Source organism: Geotrypetes seraphini, chromosome 17 (assembly GCF_902459505.1).
Source record: "Geotrypetes seraphini chromosome 17, aGeoSer1.1, whole genome shotgun sequence".
Taxonomy (NCBI): Eukaryota; Metazoa; Chordata; class Amphibia; order Gymnophiona; family Dermophiidae; genus Geotrypetes; species Geotrypetes seraphini.
Window position 1 is genome coordinate 16,856,128 of NC_047100.1, and position 26,878 is coordinate 16,883,005.

The following is a 26,878-nucleotide window of genomic DNA, read 5'->3' on the forward strand; positions in this document are numbered from 1 at the left end:
TTTCTGTACTCTCTGGTATCCAGCATTCCCCCCCTCCTTCCTTCCATCCCATGATGTATGCACTCCTACCATTCTTCCTCCCAGTCAGGGCCGGATTAATCAATAGGCACACTAGGCACGTGCCTAGGGCCCGAAACTGTGAGGGGGGCCCGCTGAAGGAGGACGACTCACCTTGCCATCAACGGCAATGGGGCCCCCTCCTGGCATGAACAGCAACGGGCCCCCCTCCCAGCATGAACAGCAACAGGTGCCCCCCTCACAGCATGAACAGCAACGGGCCCCCCCTCCCGGCATCAACCGCAATGCAGCCAGATCTGTTACTGGAAGGTCCTGCGATGACTGCTTCCCCCTCCGACGTCACTTACTTGCTCCGGAAGAAGTGACGTCGGAGGGGGATGGACCGGAAGAAGCAGTTATTGCAGGATCTTCCAGTAACAGATCCGGCTGCACTGCAGTTGATGCCGTGAGGGGGACCCGTTGCAATTGCTGTGGGGGGGGCATTGCCATTGCTGCGGGAGGGGGGGGGCGTTGCCATTGCTGGGGGGGGCATTGCCATCAGCTGTTATGCTTCCGGGCATAGGAACTCAGAGGGCAGAGCCAGCAGCAATGTTTGGAGGGGGAGAAAGGAGCATGGAAGAGTGGTGGAGGAAGAGAAAGGGGGTAGGGTGGTATGGAAGGGTTGTGAGAAGGATGGTATGGAAGGGTGGTGGAGGATGAGAAAGGGGGCAGGGTAGTATGGAAGGGTGGTGGGGCAGCATGGTATGGAATGGTGATGGAGGGAGAGAAAGGGGGCAGTTGTTGATGGAATTGTGTGCAGGGAAAGGGAAGGATGCTGAATGGAATTGGGTTGGAGGGAAAGAAAGGGGGCTGATGCTGATGGAAGTGGGGGCAAGGGAAAGGAGAGAGTGAAATGCTAGACCATGGGGGTGTGGGAGAGGGAAGGGAAGAAGAGAGGAGAGAGATGCCAGACAATTGGAGGAGGGAATGGAAGAAGATGGATGCCAGACCAATGAGGGTGAAGGGATAGATGGAAGGGGGAGGCATACAGTTTCTGGAAGTGGCACAGAAGGACAAAATATGAAAGGAAGATATTGACAAGAAGATGAGGAGAGCAGAAACCAGACAAGACAAAGGTAGAAAAAAAATTTCTATTTATTTTTTTTGCTTTAGGGGTCATGCATCGCTGTTTCTCTGGTGTTGCATTGTATGCAGAGTCCAGCTTCTTGGTGGTTTCATTTAACTTTTGTCTACATATTTCTATTTTATCCCCCCTTTTACAAAACTGTAGAGCATTATTTTAGCACGGGCCGTGGCTAAAAACCATACTATGCTTCTGATTACATATTCCATACTAGGTGAAGGTGTTTTCTGTGACCTGTTTGTATGAAAGACATGTTTTTTTGTTAGCCTTGGCTAGTCTTGTTTGGCAAAATGCATCAGGCATGGTTCTTGGGAGCACCTTGAATTAACCCAATTTGAATCTCCTTATTTTCTGCCAATCTTCTTTTGTTTCATGTTGGATTCTTTGGTGGACTGCTTGCCTTGTTGTTTCGTTGCAAGTTAACATACTTGGAGTGGAACATACTAGAGGAGTTACAGATTTGGTTGTTTATACATACATATGAGTTACAGTTGGTTGATGTAGAGTGAGGCAGTTGAGAGGTGTTGTAAATTTGGTTATTAATATAGACTTATATTTCAGATAGCATTACTGCTTTACAAATATTTGAACACTTTTATATATGCATGGAAAGGGTTCAGAGTTAAAATCCTGGGTAAGTAGGTGGGAAGGGAAGAAAGGTGGATTTCTTCAGAGATGTTTGGGGGTTGCATAGAAGAAAAACTGTGCACTGGTATACTAATCTTTGTTTTGAATTTTAAAAAAATAAATACAAGTGGAAATAAAGAAGTAAATAAGAAAACAGATAAATGGGGGAGGGACTTGGGCGAGGCGGGGGTGGGACATGGGCGGGTTAGGGGCGGGGCAGGGCCAGGGGGGCCCAGTGTACTTGTGTGCCTAGGGGCCCTCAAAGAATTAATCCTGCCCTGCTCCCAGTAGTGTCCCTCCTCCTCTGCTGCCGCCGCCATCGTTAGCACCCCCACCCCTATGAATCAGGAGAGTTCTACCACTATCAACTCCCCCTCCCCCGTGAACCAAAGTTTTTTTTCCCTCCCTCCCCAAACAAGCATGGCTCACCCTCTCTTCTCCCCCTCCGCATGAACCTCCTGGATTCACTGTAATGTCCCCCCCCCAGGCCTACTGTACTTCTTCTCTATTGATCTAGTGGTGCATTGGGACAGGAGCGATTCCCACTCATGCCTGCTTATGCTGTCTCTAAAGTAAAAATGGTTGCTGTAACTGCAGCTGGAAGTCACGGTAGACATTTTTACCATAAAGATGAAGGCCATCATGCAGTGAACTGCGAAGCCACTTTTTGAAACTGTATTTTGTGCTAACAAAAGGCACAAAACAGTGAAAAACATGAAAAAATATCAAAATGGTGACATTTAGTGCTTCTTTTTATGTCAAGCAATCCCCCACATATCTATCTCCTCTCAAATGAATTCCACAAAGGGGGGGACAGTGAAGAACCCCACTAACTCCCATCCTGTTGCTACCACTATATGAAATAGCAGCATCTAACTCCTAGTTTTCCAAATAAGGGAATATTCCAGAGCATTCTGTGCCTCTATTGGATCACTGTACTTTAATTCAACTGTATTATACCTTTTTGTTGTCATCTAGTACTGTATTCATGCTTTCTATCCACAAAGTGTCAATTGGGCCATCAAATACTACCCATTTGCGTTCAGGTGCTTCAGATAAAGCAAATTCACGGAATGTGTTGGCAACAATACCATCAGTCCACTGAATGAGGAAAATAAGGCAGAAAATAACAATCATTTATAAATCATAAGTTTGCAATGCCACTGTTCTTTATCAAAAGTACTTAGTTTGTGTATACGGGACTATTTCAGCAGTGTCCTTCTGTTTTGTTACAGTTAATGATCTGTTTGGAGATAGTGTCTGAGTGATGTTGCAATCAACATAAGCTAGCATTAAGAGGATGGAATTTGATATATTACAATCAAAGCAGTTTATATGTTCCATATAGGAACTTATTTTGTACTTGGGGCAATGAAGAGTTAAATGACTTGCCCAGAGTCATAGGGAGCTGCAGGGATAATTGAACCGAGTTCCTCTGGTTCTTGGGCCCCTGTACTAACTAAAGGTTCCATTTTATGCAATGAGATCTAGTTACTAATAAACAAGATTAACAGTAAAATGACAAATCTTAATGGTAGCCCAGGCTGATAACTATGTCCATGAGTCTTATCAGAAAACACTATCCATCAGAGAAATTGCTCTTACAACCTAAATTTGCCTCCTTAAATAATTTAGCAAACTTGGCAAAATAGCATTAATTAGCTAATTAATAGCCTACTCAAACATCCTGTTTAGCTTATAACAATAATATAGTAGATTCCAATTAATTGGAACAGTCGTTTATTTGAGGCAAACAAAACAAAAACAAAATCAGGAATATAAATCAGAAATTGGGTTGCTTACTTGAGACATCATGCTGTTTAATTGGGCCAGTATCTACCATATACACGTTTGTGATCACTATGTCATCAATGTCTCAGTGATTAAGTTTGTGATGTGTGCAATGATTTCATCCAAAAATTTAGATCCTTCCAAAAATGCCTAGTAGAAACTCAACACTCGCTGACCTGTACCTGCATTAATTTTGTTCAGCTACAGTCATTGAACAGGACATGGCAGGATGCACTTGATCAATTCCTCCATTGTTATTAACTGTTTACAGCAGGGATCTCAAAGTCCCTCCTTGAGGGCTGCAATGCAGTCAGGTTTTCAGGATTTCCCCAATGAATATGCATTGAAAGCAGTGCATGCACATAGATCTCATGCATATTCATTGTGGAAATCCTGAAAACCCGACTGGATTGCGGCCCTTAAGGAAGGACTTTGAGACCCCTGGTTTACAGGGTAAGGAAAGATTAAGGCCCAGATTCACTAAAGATATGGAGTCAAGATAGGGCCGATTTTAAAACAGCGAATTATTCACTATCTTCTTTGCATGCAAATGATTTGCACGGAGGAATTTTTCCTTTTTTATATATTTTGCAAAAACCGCATTGCGAGCCCGTGGTTTTAAAGATATTTTACAGGGTTGTAAGGGCGGAGGAGGGCAGGAGAGTCAGCAAGGATAGTAAGCGACTGGTCCTCAGCAGTCGCTTCACTTCGGATCGGCAAACTCAATCGGTGTTTTAGTGAATCAATGGCTTCACTTTTGCATGCCATTTTCCCTCATTTGCATGTGTGGATCGGATCGGGTAGGAGATTTGATCGGCAGCAGTTTAGTGAATTGGGTCGGGGTTGAGGAACGATTGCAAAACCAGTAAAACTGGTTTTGTGCTCATCGGGACAGGATCGGAGGGTTTAGTGAATCTAGCCCCTAGTGCAGAGAATGATACGGGGACAGAATTTGTCACCATCCCCACCCTACAGTTACCGTATTTTCACGCATATAACGCGCGCGTTATACGCGTTTTTACCTACCGCGCATACCCCTCGCGCGTTATACGCGTGAGCGCAGTATACAAAAGTTTTTCTACATAGTTCCCACCCCGCCCGACGCCCGATTCACCCCCCCCAGCAGGACCGCTCGCACCCCCACCCCGAACGACCGCTCGCACGCGCTCCCACCCGCACCCGCGATCGGAGCAAGAGGGAGCCCAAGCCCTCTTGCCCGGCCGACTCCCCGACAATATCGGGCCAGGAGGGAGCCCAAACCCTCCTGGCCACGGCGACCCCCTACCCCCACCCCGCACTACATTACAGGCAGGAGGTATCCCAGGCCCTCCTGCCCTCGACGCAAACCCCCCTCCCTCCAACGACCGCCCCCCCCCAAGAACCTACGACCGCCCCCCCAGCCGACCCTCAACCCCCCTGGCCGACCCCCACGACACCCCCACCCCCCTTCCCCGTACCTTTGGTAGTTGGCCGGACAGACGGGAGCCAAACCCGCCTGTCCGGCAGGCAGCCAACGACGGAATGAGGCCGGATTGGCCCATCCGTCCCAAAGCTCCGCCTACTAGGTGGGGCCTAAGGCGCGTGGGCCAATCAGAATAGGCCCTGGAGCCTTAGGTCCCACCTGGGGGCGCGGCCTGAGGCACATGGGCCCAACCCGACCATGCGCGTTATACCCGTGAGCGCGGTATACAAAAGTTTTTATACATAATATCGTGGTTTCTGCGCGCTATACCCGTGTGCGCGTTATACACGGGTGCACGTTATCTGCGTGAAAATACGGTAATCACAGGAAAATATCCATCTCATTAAAGAGAGAGGGAAGAATCTGAGTATGAAGGGGCACAGCTACTAATCCTCAAGCCCTGAATTGAAGAATGGTGGTGTAGAAGGACTGAGGTTGAAATAGACACTAAAGAATGACACGGGATAGTGGTTATCTGCAGGAACAGGGACAAATGTCATAGGTCATTCTGTACAGCACCTACCTGAGTGTAATCAACATTCACATTTATACAGCTATTATAGGCTCTCCCACAAACTTTGCCTTAGCAAGTTATTGCATCACTTATTGTATTTGCTGGACAGTCTAAAAACAATCGCCTACATACTCTCTTGTTTGCTCCAAGGCAAACACATTTCGAGTCACGCATACCTGTCCAAGACAGGAAGCAGGCTAAATTCACTTCTGACAAGACATATCAAGACTCCTGTTCCTTTATACTGGAAAGAAGATTATTGAGAAAAGAACCTAATCTTCCCTTCCAGTGCACAAAGGAACATGAATCTTGACCAATGGAATGTACCAAAGCTATATCCTGAGTCTAGGGCGGGATAGAGGAGCCAGTTGCTAGCAACGAGGACCCCAAAAAGGGCATTCATTTGTGTCTTCATGTCCACTCTGTAAAACTTTGTGAAAGTATTGAGAATGGACCCTGTAGCTGCCCTACAAATTACCTCAGATAGAACAGCCCAGGATTCTTCCCTGAAGAAGTCACATTTCTGGTGGAATGTGCCTTCAAGGAAATTGGTGGCTATTTACCACAGCCAACGTAAATAGACAAAATAGCTATGTGGACCCATATGGAAATTGAAGCCTTAGATACTGGCTTCCCCGGTCCATCAGGACTGGTGATCCCAAAAAGATGGATCTGAAAGACAAAAATCATTCATCACTTCGAGATAATGGAGAAGAACTCTCCTCACATCTAGTAACTCTAAAACTTTGTCTTTTTTCTTTACATCTGGAATGGAGGCAGTCGGACTTCCTAATTGACATGTAACACCGACACCATCTTTGACAGAAGGGAAGGCACGGCACTGTGTGTAGAGATACACCCGCCTCCATAAATCTGAGGAAAAGCTGAAGTTCTGAAACCCTTCTTGTTGAGGTGATAGCTATCAGGAAAAACTTGCCTTTATAGAACGCTGTTATAATTTCATGTTGGAAATGGTTGTCGCCCAGAAGGATGCAATGCAATGATCCCTTCAGAAATCTGGATAAATCCGTATGGGAATCCAATGACCCTTTCTCTACTCGAGCCGTAAGGCATGTGAGGCTTGCCACCTGTACCTTGAAAGGGCCAGCCCCCAGGCTCTTTTTGAGACCATCTTGAAGAAATGAAAGGACAGTGGAAATCGGGGCCCTAAAAAGCAACACCATCTGTTCAGCATACCAGCACTGAAAGTTTTCCAAGCCTTAGCATAGGCTGTGAATGTAACCAACTTCTTAGATTGTAGGAGGGTAGCTATAACCCCCTCTGAATATCCTTTCTTCTTCAGTGCTGTACACTCAAGAGCCATGCCGTAAGCCCAAAACATCCCAGACTCTCCAGGGCAATTGTACCCTGCTAAAGCAATGCTGGGAGCAGTGACAGTCTGAGGCACTTGTCTTGCTGTAGCTGAACCAGATCCGTGTACCATGTGTGATGCGGCCAATCCAGTGCATAAGATTCAACACCTCTTGGAGGGTCGTTATTCCTCAAATAATCCACCTAACATTGGTCACGGGGGAATATGTACAACAGTTCCTTTGTTGGCCACGGTTGTACCACAACATCTATGCAGGTGCTTTCCAGCTCTACTTTGTGGCTGAAGTAAAGAGAGGCCTTCTTGTTGACCACTGATGCCATTAGATTGAATGTTGGCCTCTCCCAGTGCTTTACAAATTTGCTGGCATTCATGTGTTAATAAATCCACAGACACTTATCTTAGCTTATCCCATTTCACTAATAGCTTTGTCAGGGGATTAGTAGTGCTGCTTCTTCTTGGAATTCATATATTCCTCTTATCGTCGCCATAAGATACCCCTTTATACTCCAGCAGCAGTTTAGTTGTGCCCTTTGCAGCATCAGAAAATAATCCTATGTAATGATATATTGTAACTTAATAAATGTAAACTATATTGTAACACTATGAATGTAAACTGTAACTCATTCTGAGCCAGTTTTGCGATGGATGACCGACTGAATAGTGGCCATGTGACAAGTGCCATGGGGCATGTGAAGGAGGGACAGGAGCCTCACAGAAAAGGCGGAGATATTCTGGGTGATAGTGCACAGGCTTTTAGCCATTTGAGCAATAGAGCCCATTCCACTCGTAGAATCAGGCTTGGGCAGATACTCTATTCTTCATAGTGCCCAAATGAGACTCGGAAGACTGGAGGCAGATCCTGGATCTGATGTCAGTCAATGCAGCTTTGAAGGTGCCGCAGTTCCACATGAAGAGTGTTCAGTCGGTCATTGGGGCAGTTGCCCCAGGGGAATTCCTGGCATCCTTGGATTTGACAAGAGGATTCAACTGAACCACCTCCCCTAGCCCACTCTACCAAATCCCCTTATCTTCCTTTTCTGAAATTTCTGAAGATGAAACTGCATGTTTTCTTTCCTCCTCCAAACTCGCCACCTGTTCTTCTGATCCCATCCCCAACCATCTACTTATCACTATCTCTTCTATTGTCATCTGCTATATCCTCATCCTATCAATCTCAACAACTGTGCTTGATGCCTACAAACATGTCATTGTTACACCACTCCTCAAAAAACCCTCACTGGACCCTACTTGCCCTTCCAACTATTGTCCTGTCTCCCTCCTCTCCTTCTTATACAAGCTACTTTAATGTGCTGTTTACTGACATTGTCTTGACTTTCTTTCATCTCAAGCTATCCTTGACCCACTTCAATTGGGCTTTCGCCCTCTTCAATCTACAGAAATTGCCCTTACAAAAGTATCCAATGACCTGCACCTGGCCAAATCCAAAGGACTATACTCTGTCCTCATCCATCTTGATCTATCCACAGTTTTTGACATGGTAAATCACCACCTACTCACTGATATGCTGTCCTTGCTTGGATTTCAGGGTTCTGTTATTCCATGGTTTTTATCCTACCTTTTCCATCGTACTTTTAGCATATGCTGTGGTGGATCCTTCTCCACTGCCATCCTGCTGTTGGTTAGTGTACCTCAGAGCTCTGGCCTGGAACCACTTCTTTTTTTCCATCTAACATAGTAGATGACAGCAGATAAAGACCCAAATAGTCCATCTAGTGTGCCCAACCTGATTCAATCTAAAAATTTGTTGGGGTTTTTTTCTTCTTCTTAGCTATTTCTGGGCAAGAATCCAAAGCTCTGCCCGGTACTGTTCTTAGGTTCCAACTACTGAAGTCTCTGCCAAAGCTGAAACCAGTCCATCTACACCCTCCCAGCCAACTGAAGCCCTCTCCAGCCCATCCTCCATCAAACAGCCATATACAGACACAGACCATGTAAGTCTGCCCAGTACTGGTCTTAATTCTTCAATATTGACTATTATTTTCTGATTCTAGATCCTCCGTGTTCATCCCATGCTTTTTTGAACTCAGTCACCGTTTTCCTCTCCACCACCTCTCTCGGGAGCGCATTCCAGGTGTTCACCACCTTCTCCGTAAAGAATTTCCTTACATTGCTCTTGAGTCTCCCACCCCTCAACCTCAAATTATGTCCTCTCCCCTCAACCTCAAATTATGTCCTCTGGTTTCTACACTTCTTCCTTTAGTGTTTTAATCTCCTCCCATGGCTTCAGTATCACCTCTATGCTGACGACTCACAGATCTATCGCTCTATACCTGAAATTTCGACAGTAACCAATGACCTTCATATTTCAGATCGTTTGTTCATCTTAACCAATGCTGCTAGACTGGGCAAGCTGGCATCTAAGGCAATCATTTCCAGATGGATTCATATGGCTATTTCATCAGTGTACATTGGCTGTGTGAAAAAGCTGCCAATTTCCTTGAGAGCACACTCCACCAGGAGTGTGACTTGTCCTGGGCAATTCCTCCTGAATAAATTTGTAGAGCAGCCATATGGCCCACTCTTCATATATTTACAAAGTTTTACAGGGTGTATCTGGCAGCATGAGAGCATTCTGCTTTTGAGGGCAGGCTCATCTGTCCCACCCTATTCTCACCCACCCTATTCTCAGGAGACTGCTTTAGTACATTAATGAACCAGAACGGAAGATTAGGTTCTTACCTCAATCTTCTTTCTGGTAGATGTGTCTAGGAGTCCTGATGCCCCACCCCGTCAGTTATAATTCACCTGATTACTGCCTTAGACAGAATATATGTCCACAGCTGGAGGTCTTCTTCTGCCAGTCTGATATGAAGAGTAAAATATTGAACGTAAAAAATGAAAACAATATAACGAGTCTTTTAGATCTCTGTAAGTGTTAATGCTGGTTGCACTTTGACAGGAAACACAGAAACATGACGGCAGATAAAGGCAAAATGGCCCATCTAGTCTGCCCATCTGTAGTAACCATTATTTCTTTTTCTCTCAGAGATCCCACATGCCTATCCCAGGCCCTCTTGAATTCAGACAGTCTCTGTTTCCACCACCTCTTCTGGGAGACTTCCATGCATCTACCACCCTTTCCTTAAAAAAAGTATTTCCTCAGATTACTCCAGAGCCTATCACTTCTTAACTTCATCCTATGCCCACTCATTGTAGAGTTTCCTTTCAAATGAAAGAGACTCGACTCATGCATATTTATATTACGTAGGTATTTAAACGTCTCTATCATATATCTCCCCTCTCCTGCCTTTCCTCCAAAATATACCGAATGAGATCTTTAAGTCTGTCCCCATACACCTTTTCACAAAGATCACACATCATTTTAGTAGCTTTCCTCTGGACCGACTCCATCCTTTTTATATCTTTTTGAAGGTGTGGCCTCCAAAATTGTGCACAATATTCTAAATGAGATCTCACTAGAGTCTTATACAGAGGCATCAATACCTCCTTTTTCCTACTGGCCATACCTCTCCCTATGCAACCTAGCATCCTTCTAGCTTTCGCCGTCACCTTTTCAACCTGTTTGGCCACCTTAAGATCATCACATACAATCACACCCAAGTCCCGCTCTTCCGTCGTGCACATAAGTTCTTCACCCCCTAAACTGTACCGTTCCCTCTGGTTTTTGCAGCCCAAATGCATGACCTTACATTTCTTAGCATTAAATTTTAGCTGCCAAATTTCAGACCATTCTTCAAGCTTCGCCAGGTCTTTCTTCATGTTATTCACACCATCCGGCGTGTCTACTCTATTGCAGACTTAGGTATCATCCGCAAAGATGCAAATCTTACCCAACAACCCTTCAGCAATATCATTTATAAAAATGTTAAAAAGAACAGGTCCAAGAACAGAACTTGAGGCACACCACTGGTAACATCCCTTTCCTCAGAGCGATCTCCATTGATCACTACCCTCTGTCGCCTTCCACTCAACCGGTTCCTGACCCAGCCCATCACAGTTTATTTATTGGAAGTCTGTGTGGAACACTATCAAAGGCTTTGCTAAAATCTAAATACATCACATCTAGCGCACATCCTCTATCCAATTCTCTAGTCACCCAGTCAAAGAAATTGATCAGATTTGTCTGACAAGACCTACCTCTAGTGAATCCATTTGCCTCCAGTCCTGTAATCCACATGATTCCAGAAACTTGACCATTCTCTGTTTCAAAAGTGTTTCCATTAATTTGCTTACCACAGAAGTCAGACTTATCGGCCTGTAATTTCCTACTTCTTCCTTACTTCCACTTTTGTGGAGAGGGACTACATCTGCCCTTCTCCAGTCTTCTGATACCACTCCTGACTCAAGAGATGCATTGAAAAGGTCATTCAGCGGAGCTATCAGAACTTCTCTAAGTTCCTTCAGCACCCTTGGATGTACACCATCCGGCCCCATCACTTTATCTACTTTTATTTTAGTTAGCTCCTCACGAACACAACCCTCTGAAAATCGATCAGAGTCTATTACTCCTCCATCCCTATTCATGTTTGTCTTCTGCGGTCCCACTTCTGGTGTTTCAGCCGTGAATACAGAACAGAAATATTTGCTAAGCAATTCGGCCTTTTCTTTATCAGCTTCTACATATTCCTCTCCTTCACCTTTGAGTCTCACAATGCCACTTTTGCACTTCTTATTATCACTAATATATCTAAAAAATGTCTTGCCTCCCTGTTTTACTGTGTCAGCTATTTTTTCTTCCATTTGCATCTTTGCTTTCCTGACTACACAACCAGCCTCTTTTGACTTTTCCAGATATTTTTGCCTGTCTTCCTCTTTCTGCGATCTTTTGTAGTTTATGAACTTCTTATTCCTTACCTTCTCAACTACTACTTTTTTTAAAAAAAAAATTTTTATTTATTAATTTTCCATTCTTACAACAACTGAATCACATATAATATAATTAATTATTACATAACATTTGTAATTAACATCAATACATCAAATCATAAATGATAAATCCCTTCCCATTTTTTCAATTCGTATTTCCAAAAAATTTATACATAACCCACCCCATTCCTATATAACTACTATCAATGTGCTAAGAAATCTGATCACTAAAATAATTAGTCAATGGTTGCCAAATTTTCTTAAAATTGTGAAGATTCCCTTGTTGTAACGCTAATACTTTTTCCATTTTGTATATATGACAGACAGAGTTCCACCAGAACGTATAATTTAATTTGGTATAATCCTTCCAATTTTGAGTGATTTGTTGCATGGCGACTCCTGTCAGTATTAATAACAGCTTGTTATTATTTGCTGATATAGGACTCTGAGTTCTCATTGCAGTACCAAATAGTATGATATCATATGATTTTCTACATGATTTTCTAGTAATTTGTTAATTTGGGGCCAAATTAAATTCCAAAAGGCATTTACACAGGGACAGAAAAAAATTAAGTGATCTAACGTCCCTACTTCTATTTTACAATGCCAGCATCTACTGGATCTAGTACTATCTATCTTTTGCAGGCGCGTAGGGGTCCATAACACTCTATGTAATAAAAACATCCATGTTTGATTCATAGATGCTGACCTTGTAGATCTTAATCTCCAGGACCAAAATCGTGGCCATTGAGACGCAGAAATTGTCTGTCCAATCTCAATACTCCAAATATCCCTAAGTCCAGTTTTCTTTTTTTAATTTAAAAATCCATATATCAATTTATACCATTTTGCGGCTTGGTGACCCAAGAAATCTGCCTGGAAACATAAAACCTGCAGACTATATTGAGTATTAAGATCTTTCCATTCAGGGAACCCTGCCTGAATGGCCTGCTTCAATTGCATCCATTTAAAATATTGTGTTTTATTTAAGCCAAATTTATGTTGCAATTGTGAAAAACTAAGCAGTGATCCTTCTGAAATGACATCATTCAATGTCCGTATTCCTGCAATTATCCATTGTTTCCAGACGATCTTAAATCCGCCAATCTTGATCCTGGAGTTTACCCAAATAGATTGATTTAGTGATTTAGCCATTGGTTCTGGTGATAGATTACTATCTTAATGTTTTCCAAGTATCTAATAAAATTCTGTTATCTTTGTATCTTCTAGGCATTGTTATACTAATTAAATGTTCTAAATGTAATGGAAACAGGAGCCGCCACTCTAAATACAACCAATCTGGCACATTCTCCATAAGATCTGGGAGGATCCAATACATACCCTGTCTTACAATATAGGCTTGATGGTACCTATAAAAATTTGGAAAATTTACCCCTCCCTCCACAATTGGTCTTTGTAATGATACTAAAGCAATTCTGGGTCTTTTCCCAAACCAAACAAATTTTGTAAGAAGATTGTTTAATTTTTTATAAAATGACCCCTGAAAAAATATTGGTATCATACTCATTTGGTAGCAAACCACAGGCAATATCATCATTTTAATTGTTTGAACTCTTCCCCACCAAGAAAGATGTAAAGGATTCCATTGCTCACACATTTCTGTTATTTTTTTAAATAAAAGTTTTTCATTTTCTTTGACTGTATCTTCAATTGTATTTTTGATAGTAATTCCTAAATATTTTAAACCATCATCTTTCCAGATAAATGAATATGAATCAAATAATCCTTTGGTACAATGAACATTAATTGGAAGAACTTCAGATTTACTCCAATTAATTTTATATCCAGAAAATTTACCGAATTTCTCTAATAGATTAAGCAAACATGGAATAGTATTCCCCGGTTCTCTTAAATATAATAAAATATCATCTGCATAAGCACCTGAGAGGAGCACCTGAGAGGAGCACCTGAGAGGAGCACCAGCGGACCTTGGAAACGGGAACACCAAAGCCCCAGAGACCACTCCACCAGACCTCCTGCCGACTTCCATTATAAGGTAAGGAGCGAAAGATCCCCGCTCCTCCCCCTCATCCAACCAGGACTCTAAGAGAGAACCATTCCCTCTACCTAACACTCCGAACACTCCGAACCAGACATCAAACATGAAGCTCTCCCTGCATACACACAAACTAGCCACCCTCCTGATAATCCTCCTCATCTCTAGCTGGAAAACAACAGCAAACAACTTACCCACCACAACCTCAACCGCCAGTACAACCAACTTCCAAATTCCCAACAGAAGAATACTCACATCAAGAAACCCGAGCCACCACACCAGCACTCAACACCCCATCAATGTTATCTGGAGAAGAAGATCAACACCTCCGAAAACAAAATCTCATCCAACTCCCACAACACTCATATACCCGGAAACAACTTACATTCCCCAGACCAACACGACCTCCCTTACTTGTGCCTATGTTAACATCAGATCTCTAGGACCCAAAACAGAAAACATAAAAAATTGGATAAAAACAGAAAAACTTGACTGCCTATTCCTCACTGAAACCTGGTTAACCTCAGACACAGACCCTAGAATAAAAGAAGTATGCCCGCCAGGATACAAAATAACAGTAACCTGCAGAGAGAAAAAAAGAGGAGGAGGACTAGCAATAATATTCAAGAACTCCCTAACTCTAAACATTCTTGAGAAAACATCCACTCCACAAATGGATTTCCTAGCGTGTCAACTCACAAACCCAACACTAAAAAACTCTCTAAACTGCTTGCTCTGCTACATAACACCAGGAAACTGGACCACAGTGAGACCTGAATTTGAAAACTTCATCTACCTAAACTCACTAACAGCTGAATATAACCTCATCCTAGGAGACCTAAACCTACACCTAGAAGACACAACCTCCACACCAGCAAATAACTGTCTATCCTTCCTCAATGCCTTATCCTTCCAGATCCTAAACCCACAAACCACTCATGAAAAAGGTCATCAACTGGACATTGCTGCATTCATGTCTCACCAACCATCCAATCCAGCAATCCAAACTCCTAACGGAACATGGTCCCCATCCCTATGGTCAGACCACTACATTTATAACTTCAACATCAATTGGACCAAAACCAAACACACACCTCAATCAAAAAAAACCACATATACCTCACGCAAACATATCGACCCAACCATTTTCTGGTCAAATGTAGACGAAACTATCCAAGACTGCGACCCAAAAAACTTCATCTCCCACTGGAAAAATGTATCCACCAACATCCTTGATGATCTGGCACCCCTACAAACCAAAACCAGAACCAGCAGGAAATCAGACCAATGGTTTGATAATGAATTACTCCAACTCAAAAGACAGTGTAGAAGATTAGAAAGAAAATGGAGAAAAAAGAACCAAGATCAAACAAAAACCGACTGGAAAAAAATCAACAAACAATACAAAAATCTACTAAAAGATAAGAGGAAAAGCTACTATACTAATCTCATAGGCACGGAAACCCAAGATTCCAAAAAAATACTCCAAATCCTGAAAGAATTAACAGACACCAAACCATACACTACCACCACGAACACACCTCCACCATCACCCACCCTCTTAGCAGAACACTTCAAGAACAAAATCACAACACCAGAGCCACACTCATCCTTAACCCATCCCATCAAAATCCAATCACAATCCACCCTACAGGAAAAGAGGCAATCGCAGCAGACAGAATTTGGACTCAATTCCCTAACATACAATGGTCAGAATTCAACAAATTCTACAAAAAATACAGCCATGCCTCCTGTGACCTCAACCATTGCCCCTCATATCTCCTTACCACCTCTAGTGTAAAATTCCGCACCATAACTCTACAATGGATCCAATTCACGCTCACAGAAGGCACATTCCCTGCTGACCTCAGCGAAATTGTCATCACCCCAATCCAAAAAGACCCAAAAGCACCACAAAACCTCCCATCTAACTTTAGACCTATAGCCTCAATTCCGCTATATGTCAAAATTATAGAAGGCCTAGTAGCCAAACTCCTCACCAATTACATAGAGGACCATAACCTACTCCACCCCATGCAATCAGGCTTCAGAACAAACTTCAGCACAGAGACACTACTAGGCTCCCTTATGGATACCGTCAGACAACAACTTAGTACAGGGAAAAAAATGCTACTCATACAACTGGACCTATCGGCGGCATTCGACCTAGTAGACCACAACATCCTTCTACAGATCTTAGATACAATAGGCATCTCAGACAAAGTATACTCCTGGTTTGAAGGATTCCTAAAACTCAGAACCTACAGTGTAAAATCAAACAAAGAAAAGTCAGAATCCTGGTCAAACCCCTGCGGCGTACCACAAGGATCTCCACTATCCCCTACCCTCTTCAATCTCTACACTGCTTCTCTAGGAACGCATCTGGATAATCTAGGCATAACCTCCTATAGTTATGCGGATGACATCACCATCCTCGTCCCATACGATCATTCTAAACCTACCATGACAGACAAACTTCACCAAACACTTGAAGCAGTCACAACCTGGATGGAAAATCACAAACTTAAACTCAACCAAGACAAAACCAAATTCATCCTCCTAGAAAATGACAAGATCCAAACCACAACCATCCTAGACATAAACGCAACCAAATATCCCATCCAAACCACCATAAAACTACTAGGCATGACCATAGACAGATGCTGCACAATGCAACCGCAAATAAATAAAACAATTCAAAAATCATTCGCAATCATGAGAAACCTGAGACAAGTCCGAAAATTCTTTGAAAGAACACAATTCCAACTTATAGTACAATCCCTAATACTAGGTATATTGGACTACTGTAACATACTCTTCCTTCCATGTCCTGCAACCACGATAAGACAACTCCAAACAATCCAAAATACAGCTTTGAGACTCATCTACTCATTGAAAAAACATGACCACATCACTGAAGCCTTCATCAACTCACACTGGCTCCCAATCCAAGAAAGAATCCAATTCAAATTCTACTGCATATTATTTAAAACCCTACACGGAGACAGCCCATCATACCTGAACAATCGCCTCATCCAAGCACCCAGTACCAGACACAGAAAAACGCACTCCCCATTCATACCCCCCCCAATCAAAGAAGTAAAAAGAACAAAACTACACGACGGCCTCCTAGCCACTCAAGCCGCAAGACTGGACAACCAGATCTCCAACCTTCTGATGACCATCCCAGACTATAGGACGTTCAGAAAAGAAATAAAAACCACACTTTTCAAGAAATTCCTGAAACAGCAATAACAACACGACCTCTAAATGCTCTTAAGATCTACAACTTACCTCTCTAGCTAATCATTGTAATTCTGTCTTTTTTAAATTAACCTTTTGTAATCCGCCTTGAACCGCAAGGTAATGGCGGAATAGAAATCCCTAATGTAATGTAATGTAATGTAATAAGCAGAAAGTTTAAATTCCCAGTAGGAGAATGGGATTCCCTTTATCTCCTTAGTTTGATTAATTGCAATTAATAAAGGTTCCAGAACAACATCAAAAAGTAAGGGGGACAAAGGACATCCTTGTCTAACTCCCCTACGCAAGTTAAATCTATCTGATAAATTATTATTAATATATAATCTTGCACCAGGAGAGCTATACAATGTCTGAATCATTTTAATAAAACCGGGGCCTATACCAAACCATTTTAAAGCTTGATACATAAAACTCCATTCCACTCTATCAAAAGCTTTTTCTGCATCTAAAGACACTAGAAAAGCTGGATCATTAATATTTTTTGCTAAATTTAATGAGTGAAATGCTAATCTAGTATTATGTGATGAATGTCTTTTAGCAATAAATCCTGTTTGGTGTACATCAATAATAAAAGGAAGAGCTTTTGCTAATCTTATTGCTAATACTTTAGCAATCAGTTTACCGTCTACATTTAATAAAGAAATAGGCCTGTAATTTGAAACCAAAGTAGGATCCCTGTTTGGTTTTGGTAAGACAATAATTACTGAATCAGCCATAGTACCTGATATATTTCCATTATTCATTTGATACTGATACAAATTTAATAAATATGGTAAAATAATATTTTGAAATGATTTATAAAATTCAACAGTATAACCATCACCACCCGGAGCGGGTCCAACTCTAAGAGACTTCAATGCTGATTCTATTTCCTTTAAAGATATAGGCTCCTCTAAACTTCTTTTTATATGATCCGGAACATTTGGCCCAATAAATGAATTTAAAAAATTTGAATTTAATAAATGAATTTAAAAAAGATGAATTTAATCCATCTTGTTCTTTATTTTCATAAGATTCAGAAGAATATAAATCTTTGTAAAAATCAAGAAAATGTGTTAAAATATCTTTAGTGTTAGTGTGTGTATTACCTTGTGTATCTTTGATTGCAATAATCTTAGATTTTCTTTTTTTTTTTGCTTTAAGAAAATTTGCTAATAATCTTCCAGCTTTATTTGAATTTCCATAAAATTGAACTTGTCTATAGAATATATCTTTCCTCACAAATTGAGAAGAAATCTCATTATATTTAACTTTTACTTTTAATAACTCTTGTAGTGTATTATTTTCCCATTTCTCAATTAATTTATTTTCTAAGAATTTAATTTGTTTTTCCATATCAACAAATTGTTTTTTAAGTTGTTTTTTAATAAATGCTGAATATGAAATAATATTTCCTCTCATTGTTGCTTTAAAAGCGTCCCACAAGATCTCAGCATTAATGTTATCCGAATTATTAATTTGAAAGAATTCTTGCATTTTTAATTTAAAATCTTCCAGGAAGTTCGAATCTGCTAGTAAAGCATTATTAAATCTCCAAATTGAATTAAAGTGTTCAATATCATAATTCTGAAGGTCAATCCACACACCAGCATGGTCTGAAATTACAATGAGATCAATAACTGCTTTTAACACACGCTGCGCTATGTTATTGGAAACAAATATATAATCAATTCGTGAAAAGGATTTGTGGACCTGAGAACAAAAAGAAAATTCCTGATCATTAAAATGAAGAATACGCCATATATCGACTAAATCACAAAATTGAATCAAATTATCTAAGCCTAATGATTTCATAATTCTACTTGGTCTTTTATCCAAAATCGGATCCATTACAGCATTGAAATCCCCTGCTACTATTAAATTAGAAGTAGCCAGTGGTAACAGGAATTGCTGAATTTGTTTGAAAAACTCCATTTGATTCGAATTAGGAGCATATAAATTGAATAAATCCAGGGTTGTATTTCCCAGAACCATTTTGACATGCACCCATCTACCTAAAGGGTCATAATTTATTAATTTAAAATCTGCATTACATTTTTTATTTATCAGAATAGCCACCCCTGCTTTTTTCCCTAAAGCCGGTGCAAATAAACATTTAGAAATCCAACCCCCAGATAACTTTTTAGATTCAATTTCAGAAAGATGCGTCTCTTGAATGAAATAAATGTCCGCATTTTGATTCTTAAGGAACGATAATACTTTTTTCTTCTTGATAGGATGGTTTAAACCATTCACATTAATAGAATAAATTTTTATATCCATCTATTTTATAATCAAATTTTAACCAATATTCTATGATAATATATATGATCAGATCTTAGCACATTTATTATATATATTTCCTTTTCCTTTCCCCCCCAACCCTTCTCCCCCCCAAAAATACAATTATATAAAGACAATTCAAATTTTTCGCTTCTTCCATTTCCATTTCTCGTAAATATACTAATCCTCTGATCCCCTCTCCCTCCCTCAATTTTCCCTCCCCTCCTTCCCTGTATCAATGTCTGACCTGGAACACACATTGGTCAAGCAGAACCTAAATCCCTTCTCCCAGGCAACTAATATCCCACTATATTAATTTAAACATATCCTCAAAATTCAACAAATTTTTCCTCCCCTTATATATAACCATTTAATTAGTTTATCTTTATATACTCAGTTATTTAATATTCATTTCCACATTCTTACAGAAAAGTATCTAAATAGATTCAATATAGTTATCTACTAAATATGGTAAAAATAATCATATAATTTAATTATAATCCCATATTTCTTTATCTGCTCATTAATTAATTATCCCTACTTTGAAAATCCCATTAAATTTTGTAATTCATATCAATTAATATCTGCGTGAACTTATGACTGAAATAAAATTTATATGCAATTGATTCATAAAATTATAAACATATCCTCCCTACAAACTAATATATTACTCCCTTTAATATATTTTTAACAGATTTCAAATTTAGCTCTAATTCCATATATATTAAATACTCACTATGTAAATTAGATATACCCATTTCTACAGTTATATTAATAATATTAATAAATTCATTTTAAACATTTTCACACATCATCATTCACAGTAAATTCAATATGAAAAGGTAGTTGAATAAAGTATATATTTTGTATCAATTAATTAAAAGTCTAAAATTAATTCCTTCTTTATTAATTATCCTTCACTCAAATTCCTTATCTTTATATCATTTTTTAACAAAATCTATCATTCCTCTCAATTGATATTAGCATAAATATATATGGATGAAATAATTTCCATAAATAATTTAATTTCTTGTTAAATTAAGATTATGTCATAGCACCCAATATATTATAATAATTAAATCAAAAAGTTTCAAATGCATTAAAAATAATCTGTTCAATCAGTAGTCATTGTCCTCTTCTTTCTTCTTAACCATCTTCTTCTTGTTCATTTTATCTCCCATTTTTCTTTCTTCTTTCTTCAGATGAAACTTCCCTATTACTGTTTTTTTCATGTAGACATTGGTTCCTCTTGTGCCAAAAATTCTTTCAGTTTTGCAGGATCTTGAAAATAATGGACTTATTCCCAGTAGACACTCTCATCGTCGACGGATAGTACAAGCCATACATGTAGCCTTTTTCTTTTAATTGCTGCCTGAACGTGAGAAACTGTTTCCTTATATTTGCAGTGTATTTAGCAAAATCTGGAACCAACATCAATTTAGACCCCTTATAATTTAAGTTTTTATTTGCTTTTGCCACTTTTAAGATTTCTAAAGCTTGCTGATACCTTAAAACTTTAAAAATCAAGGGTCTAGGGCCAGCCTGGTTTACTGGTTTTCTTGAGGGAATTCTGTGTGCACGTTCTATTTCTAACGACCACTTAGAATTTAACTGTAACAGTTTAGGTAAAAGGTTCTCTAAAAACTGTATAGCATCTCCCCCTTCAAGATTTTCAGCTAAACCAAGCACTCTTATGTTCTTTCTCTTTCCCCGGTTTTCCAAATCTACCAGTTGATTTTTTTTTTTTTTTTTTGATCACTACAATTTATTCATTCCAATAAAGTTCCTGTGCCTTGCAGATCAACTCTGCAGTTCTCTTTTTTTGCTTTGTGTAACATTGTTCTTGCACACTTCAATGTGTCGTTGCATCTGCTCTTCTGTGAGATTTCTGGGGACCCACCTGGCGCACACGCGACGCATTTTCAGTTCCTCCGTTACAATATGCTGAACCCGCTCATTTTTTAAGGCTGCTACATCTTTCCTTTCCTCTTCACACTTTTGTGTGATAGTTTCCAGCTGCTCGACTCTCTCTTCAATCACAGACATCCTTTACCTGTCATTCTGGATCTCCTGCTTTAGACTGAGCACTTCCTCTTTGACTTCTGAAATTTTGCTGGCATTGTCAGTTAACATTAGCTTGATTTTGAAGAGTTCCGCCATAATATCTGATTTATCAGTAAAATCTTCAGTTTCCAGCGGGATTGGCACACTCGACAGTGACACAGGAGTAACCTTTGACCTTTTCGCCGATACACCCGATGTGCACGGCTTTTCGGACTTTCCCTACCTCGTCGCTGCCATTTCCGACGCTGTTTTTTATTATTTTTAACTCGGGTGAGCGAAGCAAAACAGTCGATTCCTTACAGTTAGTTGCCTGGATTCGAGGAGCGTCGCGGTTAAGCCACCATGTTGTGCGCGCTCCAAGCCACGCCTGTCAACTACTACTTTTGAGAAACAAAGCGGCCTTCTTTTCCTCTTACTTTTAATTACTTGCCTCAAAATCTATTTTCCATTCCATCAATACGTGAACTGTTTTATGATACTACTCGTAAATCCATTTTTTCAGTTACTGCCCCTACGTTGTGGAATGCCCTCCCATTAGATGTTCGATTAGAGAACTCGCTTGGGAAAATTTAAAACTAAGCTCAAAACTCTTCTCTTTAAAGATGCCTTTACTCTTTAGTACCAGCTTCTGCTTCTCAAACTTTTAATTTCTGTGAAGCTCTGAAACATCAAACGCTTCTTCTGTAGCGATCCCCTCCCTAATGTCTTGCCACTCCCCTTTTACCTCCCCTTTTTTTAAATTAATTTTTACTTCGATGTATTTTAACCAACTTCTCCTTTCCCAACTTCCCTTATGTCTCATGTACGTTATTGTGAATTTGCCTAGTATTTTAATATATGACAAATATTGTTTTATTTACTCATTTTAACAGTTTTCAACAATTTTTTATATTGTGCACAGTTTAGACATTTGTTTTGATAGACGATATATCAAAAATAAACAAACTTGAACTTGAAACTTGAGGCGAAGCTGGTGAATGTAAATTTAATCTTTCTGCAATCAACTCACAAATATGGGACATTATCTACAGTTAGGACTCCTAGATGCAACTAACAGAAAGATCATCAAGGTAAAAACCTAATCTTATATTCCAGAGGCAGCCTTGGTGTATGGTTCCTGGCCAAATGATCATTACGGTAATGACTAGGGGCCCCTTTTACAAAACTATGGTAGCGATGCAGCCACAGTAAGCGCCTCAAAGTCCATAGGAATTTAATGGGCTTTCTGCATTTACTGCAGCTTTGTAAAAGGTGCCCTTGATGAGAAAACCAGTGCACTAATGTATAAATATTTATAGCAAACGGATGCAATATATGATAATACATGCCTAGAAACACATAAAAATGCCAGAATATCAGCATTTTACCTGACTTTCAAGTATTGTGCCCTTTGGCTAAAAGGGGGAAGGGAATGGGACTTGTATGCTGCTTTTTTGTAGTTACACATTCAAAGTGGTTTACATATATACAGGTACTTATTTTGTACCCGGACCAAAGGAGGATAAAGTGACTTGCCCAGGGTCACAATGAGTAGTGCTGGGATTCGGTCCCACAACCTCTGGGTACAGAGGCAGCAGCTCTACCGTTAGACCATTCCTTACCTCCTATTTCAATAGTACTTAGAGCTAGTTCAGTGTATCGCAAACTGTGTGCCTCCAGAGATTTGAGGTGTGCCATGAGATGTTGGGGAGGAGGAGAGGTGCTGGCGCCGGCTGACTGCCTACAAGACATGCCTCTCGTAGCAAGAGGCATGTTCTTTAAGCAATCAGCTGGCACCAGCAACTCTCCATCTCTCTGCACGTCTTCCTTGCCGGCACCCACCATTGGTAGCTCAAGGCCCATCTGGAGGGCCTTTGCACATGTCGATGTAATGATATCACACATATATGTGATGTCAACGTCCATGCACTTTCGAATGCCTCGAGCTGAAGCCACTATGTTTAGTGTGCCACAGCTCAACAAAGTTTGTGGAACACTGAGATAGATATACTAAAACATTATTTATCACTGGTCCTATTTTATGCAGAGGGACCTAATATCAATAACATGTTAATGGTGTTAGCGTGCACTAAAATGTTAGTGCACTTCATAATCCACTATATGTCAAGTTATTTATATTTATAAATAATGAACTGTTGTAATGAACGAATAAGCAAAGCACATCATGATGATTGTTTTTGAAAATCAGCGTGCATAAACGTTAGCAGGACAGTTTTTACAAAAGAAGACTTTTGGGGTTGATACAGTAGGAAATATTCACTTGAAACCTGCTTATCCATTTATTTGCATGGGTTATTAACTTTCATCAGAGAGGCTGAAAACTTGCAGGAATTCTCATACATTATTACATTAGCCCTTTGATATGTTAAGGAAGGATAAAATAAATTAAGGTCCCCATGTTAGCTGAAAATGAAAGCATATAATTACAGGATCTTAGCCTTTGTTCCAGGTCAAAAAAACTTATATAATACCTCATGAGACACTGCATCAAACTGACCAAAAAGTTGGCCCATGGTGATAGATTTGGGGTTCACAGTCCTGAAAATAACTTTGTCTTCATCACATGAACGTTCATTCATTAAACACAAAGTATCAGCCAATACATGCAGAACTTTTGTCTTTCCAGAGAATGGCTCACCTACCAACATAAAACTAACAGACAAAAGAACCAATGTTAATGTACAAAAACACATGGAGGGGCATTTTCAATGTGACATCTAAATCCGATTTTGGGGGAAAATGTCCAAAAAACAGTAGAGAAAATGGCCATTTTCAAACTAGAAAAAAGTCCACATTTTTGGATTGAAAATGGGCATTTGCTGGATGTTTTTGAGCTCAGTGTATTATCCACCTCAAGAGTACTAGTTAAGAGTGGGATATGGGCCTGAGTCCTCTTCTCTGAAGTACACTGCACCGACCACTAGGCTACTCCAGGGACCTGCTTGCTGTTTTAATAGGATTGGCCATAACATCTTCAGCTGTCATACAGGATGGTATGTACTGTTTCTTTCACATTTTGGTGGAAAGGGCATGGGAGGGGGTTAGTGACCATTAGGGGAGAAATGGGGGGGGGGGTTTCATGCCTTAATCGAGTGGTCTCAAACTTGCGGCCCGCCAAGTACTATTTTGAGGCCCTCGGTATGTTTATCATAATCACAAAAGTAAAATAAAACAGTTTCTTGATCACATGTCTCTTTAGCTATAAATGACAATATTATTATTAAGACTTAGCCAAAAGGAAAGATTTATAAACTATAAAGAGTTTAACCTCATGCAAAATTGTAATTTCTTTAATAAGACATTAACTATTTTTTCTGAGGCCCTCCAAGTACCTACAAATCCAAAATGTGGCCCTGCAAAGGGTTTGAGTTTGAGACCACTGCCTTAATCTCTCCAGTGGTCATCTGGTCAGTTTGGGCACCTTTTTGGCTCTTATTCATTATTGAAATAGGTTTAGCCTCAAACATCCAATTTTTGCCCTGGATGCTATCTACAATGTCCCATTACTGCAGAAAAATGTCCAAATCATAAGCCCATCAAAGTCCCAGCTAAATCATACCACCCCCTTGAGATTTAGACACGTGGAGGGGCATAATAAAAAAAAAAAACGTCTAATACCCCTTTTGGCCTAAGGCCTTAAATGTTGAAAGTAGAAGCAGGGAAAATGTCCATAATCAAAAAAAACGTCCAAATGGAGGTTTTTTTTGATAATGGCCTGCCTCTACATTCAGCTGTTTAAACGCCCAGACTACCACTACGTCTATACTTATACCCCATAATGAACCAAAAAAACTCCTAAGCCCCAAATATCCAACACAAGGGCTTTTAGGCAAAGGAGAAGCCAGTCCTTCGCCTAAAATCAAGTTTATCAAGTTTATTAACAGAATTTGATTAATCGCCTATTATAATCACTAAGCGATGTACATAACAAAAATATAATAAAATTAAAGAGAGGTTCACAATTTAGTAATGGATTCTGTAACCGGTGTCCATCACGATCAGCTCAGCGGCCCCTTTTTTGGCACTTAGACCTGTTTTGACTTTGTCTAAGTCAAAACGTATAAGTGCCGACTAGGCAACCTGCCTAAGGTTTTGGTTATACCTGCTGCACGCCTAGGTGTAGGTCAGCCCACTTCCCGCCCACCGTCCGCCCTTTCCCCTCCTCTAAACATGCTTCTTTTCTCGCTGTGCGTTTAGTGGCAGGGGAAAGGCCTAAGCTGGTTTTAGATACGTCTAAAACCAGCTTTGATTAAGGGGACTTGGATGATCAGGCTTTTTGATCGTCCAAGTAGCCATTTAGGCCACTTTTTAGACTTTTTTTTTTTTTATTATGAACCCCATTGCATATATATTCCATAGAAAACTGTCTAAAAACTGGGTTCTGAAAATAGCGATTTGGACATTTTGGAGAAAAAAAAAAGTTCATCTGCCACTCTATGCTGCCTTTTGTACATGTTTCCGTTTTGAAATGAGCCCCATAGCAGAATAAAGCAAATGAAAAACTGAATCTAAATATTACACCTGTACTTGGTCAAAGACGGTGCAAATGTAGTAGGCAGATTTCTCTATTTCAGCTTTCAACGTTTTTTGTTTTTTTAACTTTTCTTTTTTGTTTTTCTCTGCTTTCTTCTATCTCCTACCCTCCTCAGACTATCGCATTACAGCCTCCCTTTATTCCCTTCTAAAGAAGCCTATTCTATTAACTGCTCCACCCCTCTACTATTCTTTACTCCTTTCTTCCCAGACACTCTTTTCCTCTTTTTATTATCTGATCTCTCCTACAGTTTCTCTTCTTTCCCCACTCCTGACCTCATCCCTAATACTTTCTCCCCTCCTTTCTCCTCAATCTCTCATTTCCATTCTTTTTCTCTGCACCGTTCATAAGAACATAAGAAGTGCCTCTGCTGGGTCAGACCAGAGGTCCATCGTTCCATGCAGTCCGCTCGTGTGGTAGCCCAAAAGGTCCAGGACCTGTGTAGTAGTCCTCTATCTGTACCCCTTAACCCCTTTTCCTTCAGAAAATTGTCCAATCCTTTCTTGAACCCCAGTACCGTACTCTGCCCTATTACGCCCTCTGGAAGCGCATTCCAGGTGTTCACCACCCGTTGGGTGAAGAAAAACTTCCTAGCATTGGTTTTGTATCTGTCCCCTTTCAACTTTTCTGAATGCCCTCTCGGTCCCGTAGTTTTCGAAAGTTTGAAGAATCTGTCCCTCTCCATTTTCTCTATGCCCTTCATGATCTCCAGATGCAGACGCAGCATCGCCCGATACAACTGCAGGATAACTTCTTTCATTCTGGTTGTAATACCCTTCTTGATTATACCTAGCATTCTATTCGCTCTCTTAGCGGCCGCTGCGCACTGTGCCAACGGCTTCATTGTCTTATCCACTATTACTCCCAAGTCCCTTTCTTGGGTACTCTCACTCAATAACATCCCTCCCATCGTATAGCTGTACCTCGTTTTTTTGCTTCCTACATGCAATACTTTACATTTAACTTCATTTGCCATCTCGTCGCCCACTCCCCTAGCTTGTTCAGGTCCCTTTGTAATTCT

The 26,878-nt window shown here is 40.5% G+C and overlaps 1 protein-coding gene across 2 annotated transcripts in view; it reads right to left on the reverse strand.

The window, feature by feature from the left end:
- Positions 1-26,878, reverse strand: part of DNAH12 (dynein axonemal heavy chain 12) — a 451,362-nt gene that overhangs the window by 229,159 nt on the left and 195,325 nt on the right. For both annotated transcript variants that reach the window (XM_033925718.1, XM_033925717.1), the window contains exons 31-32: positions 23,795-23,975; positions 2,729-2,869 (exon numbers count right to left, since the gene is read on the reverse strand). In XM_033925718.1, coding sequence (XP_033781609.1) covers positions 2,729-2,869; positions 23,795-23,975 — 322 coding nt within the window. The remainder of the gene's footprint in view (positions 1-2,728; positions 2,870-23,794; positions 23,976-26,878) is intronic.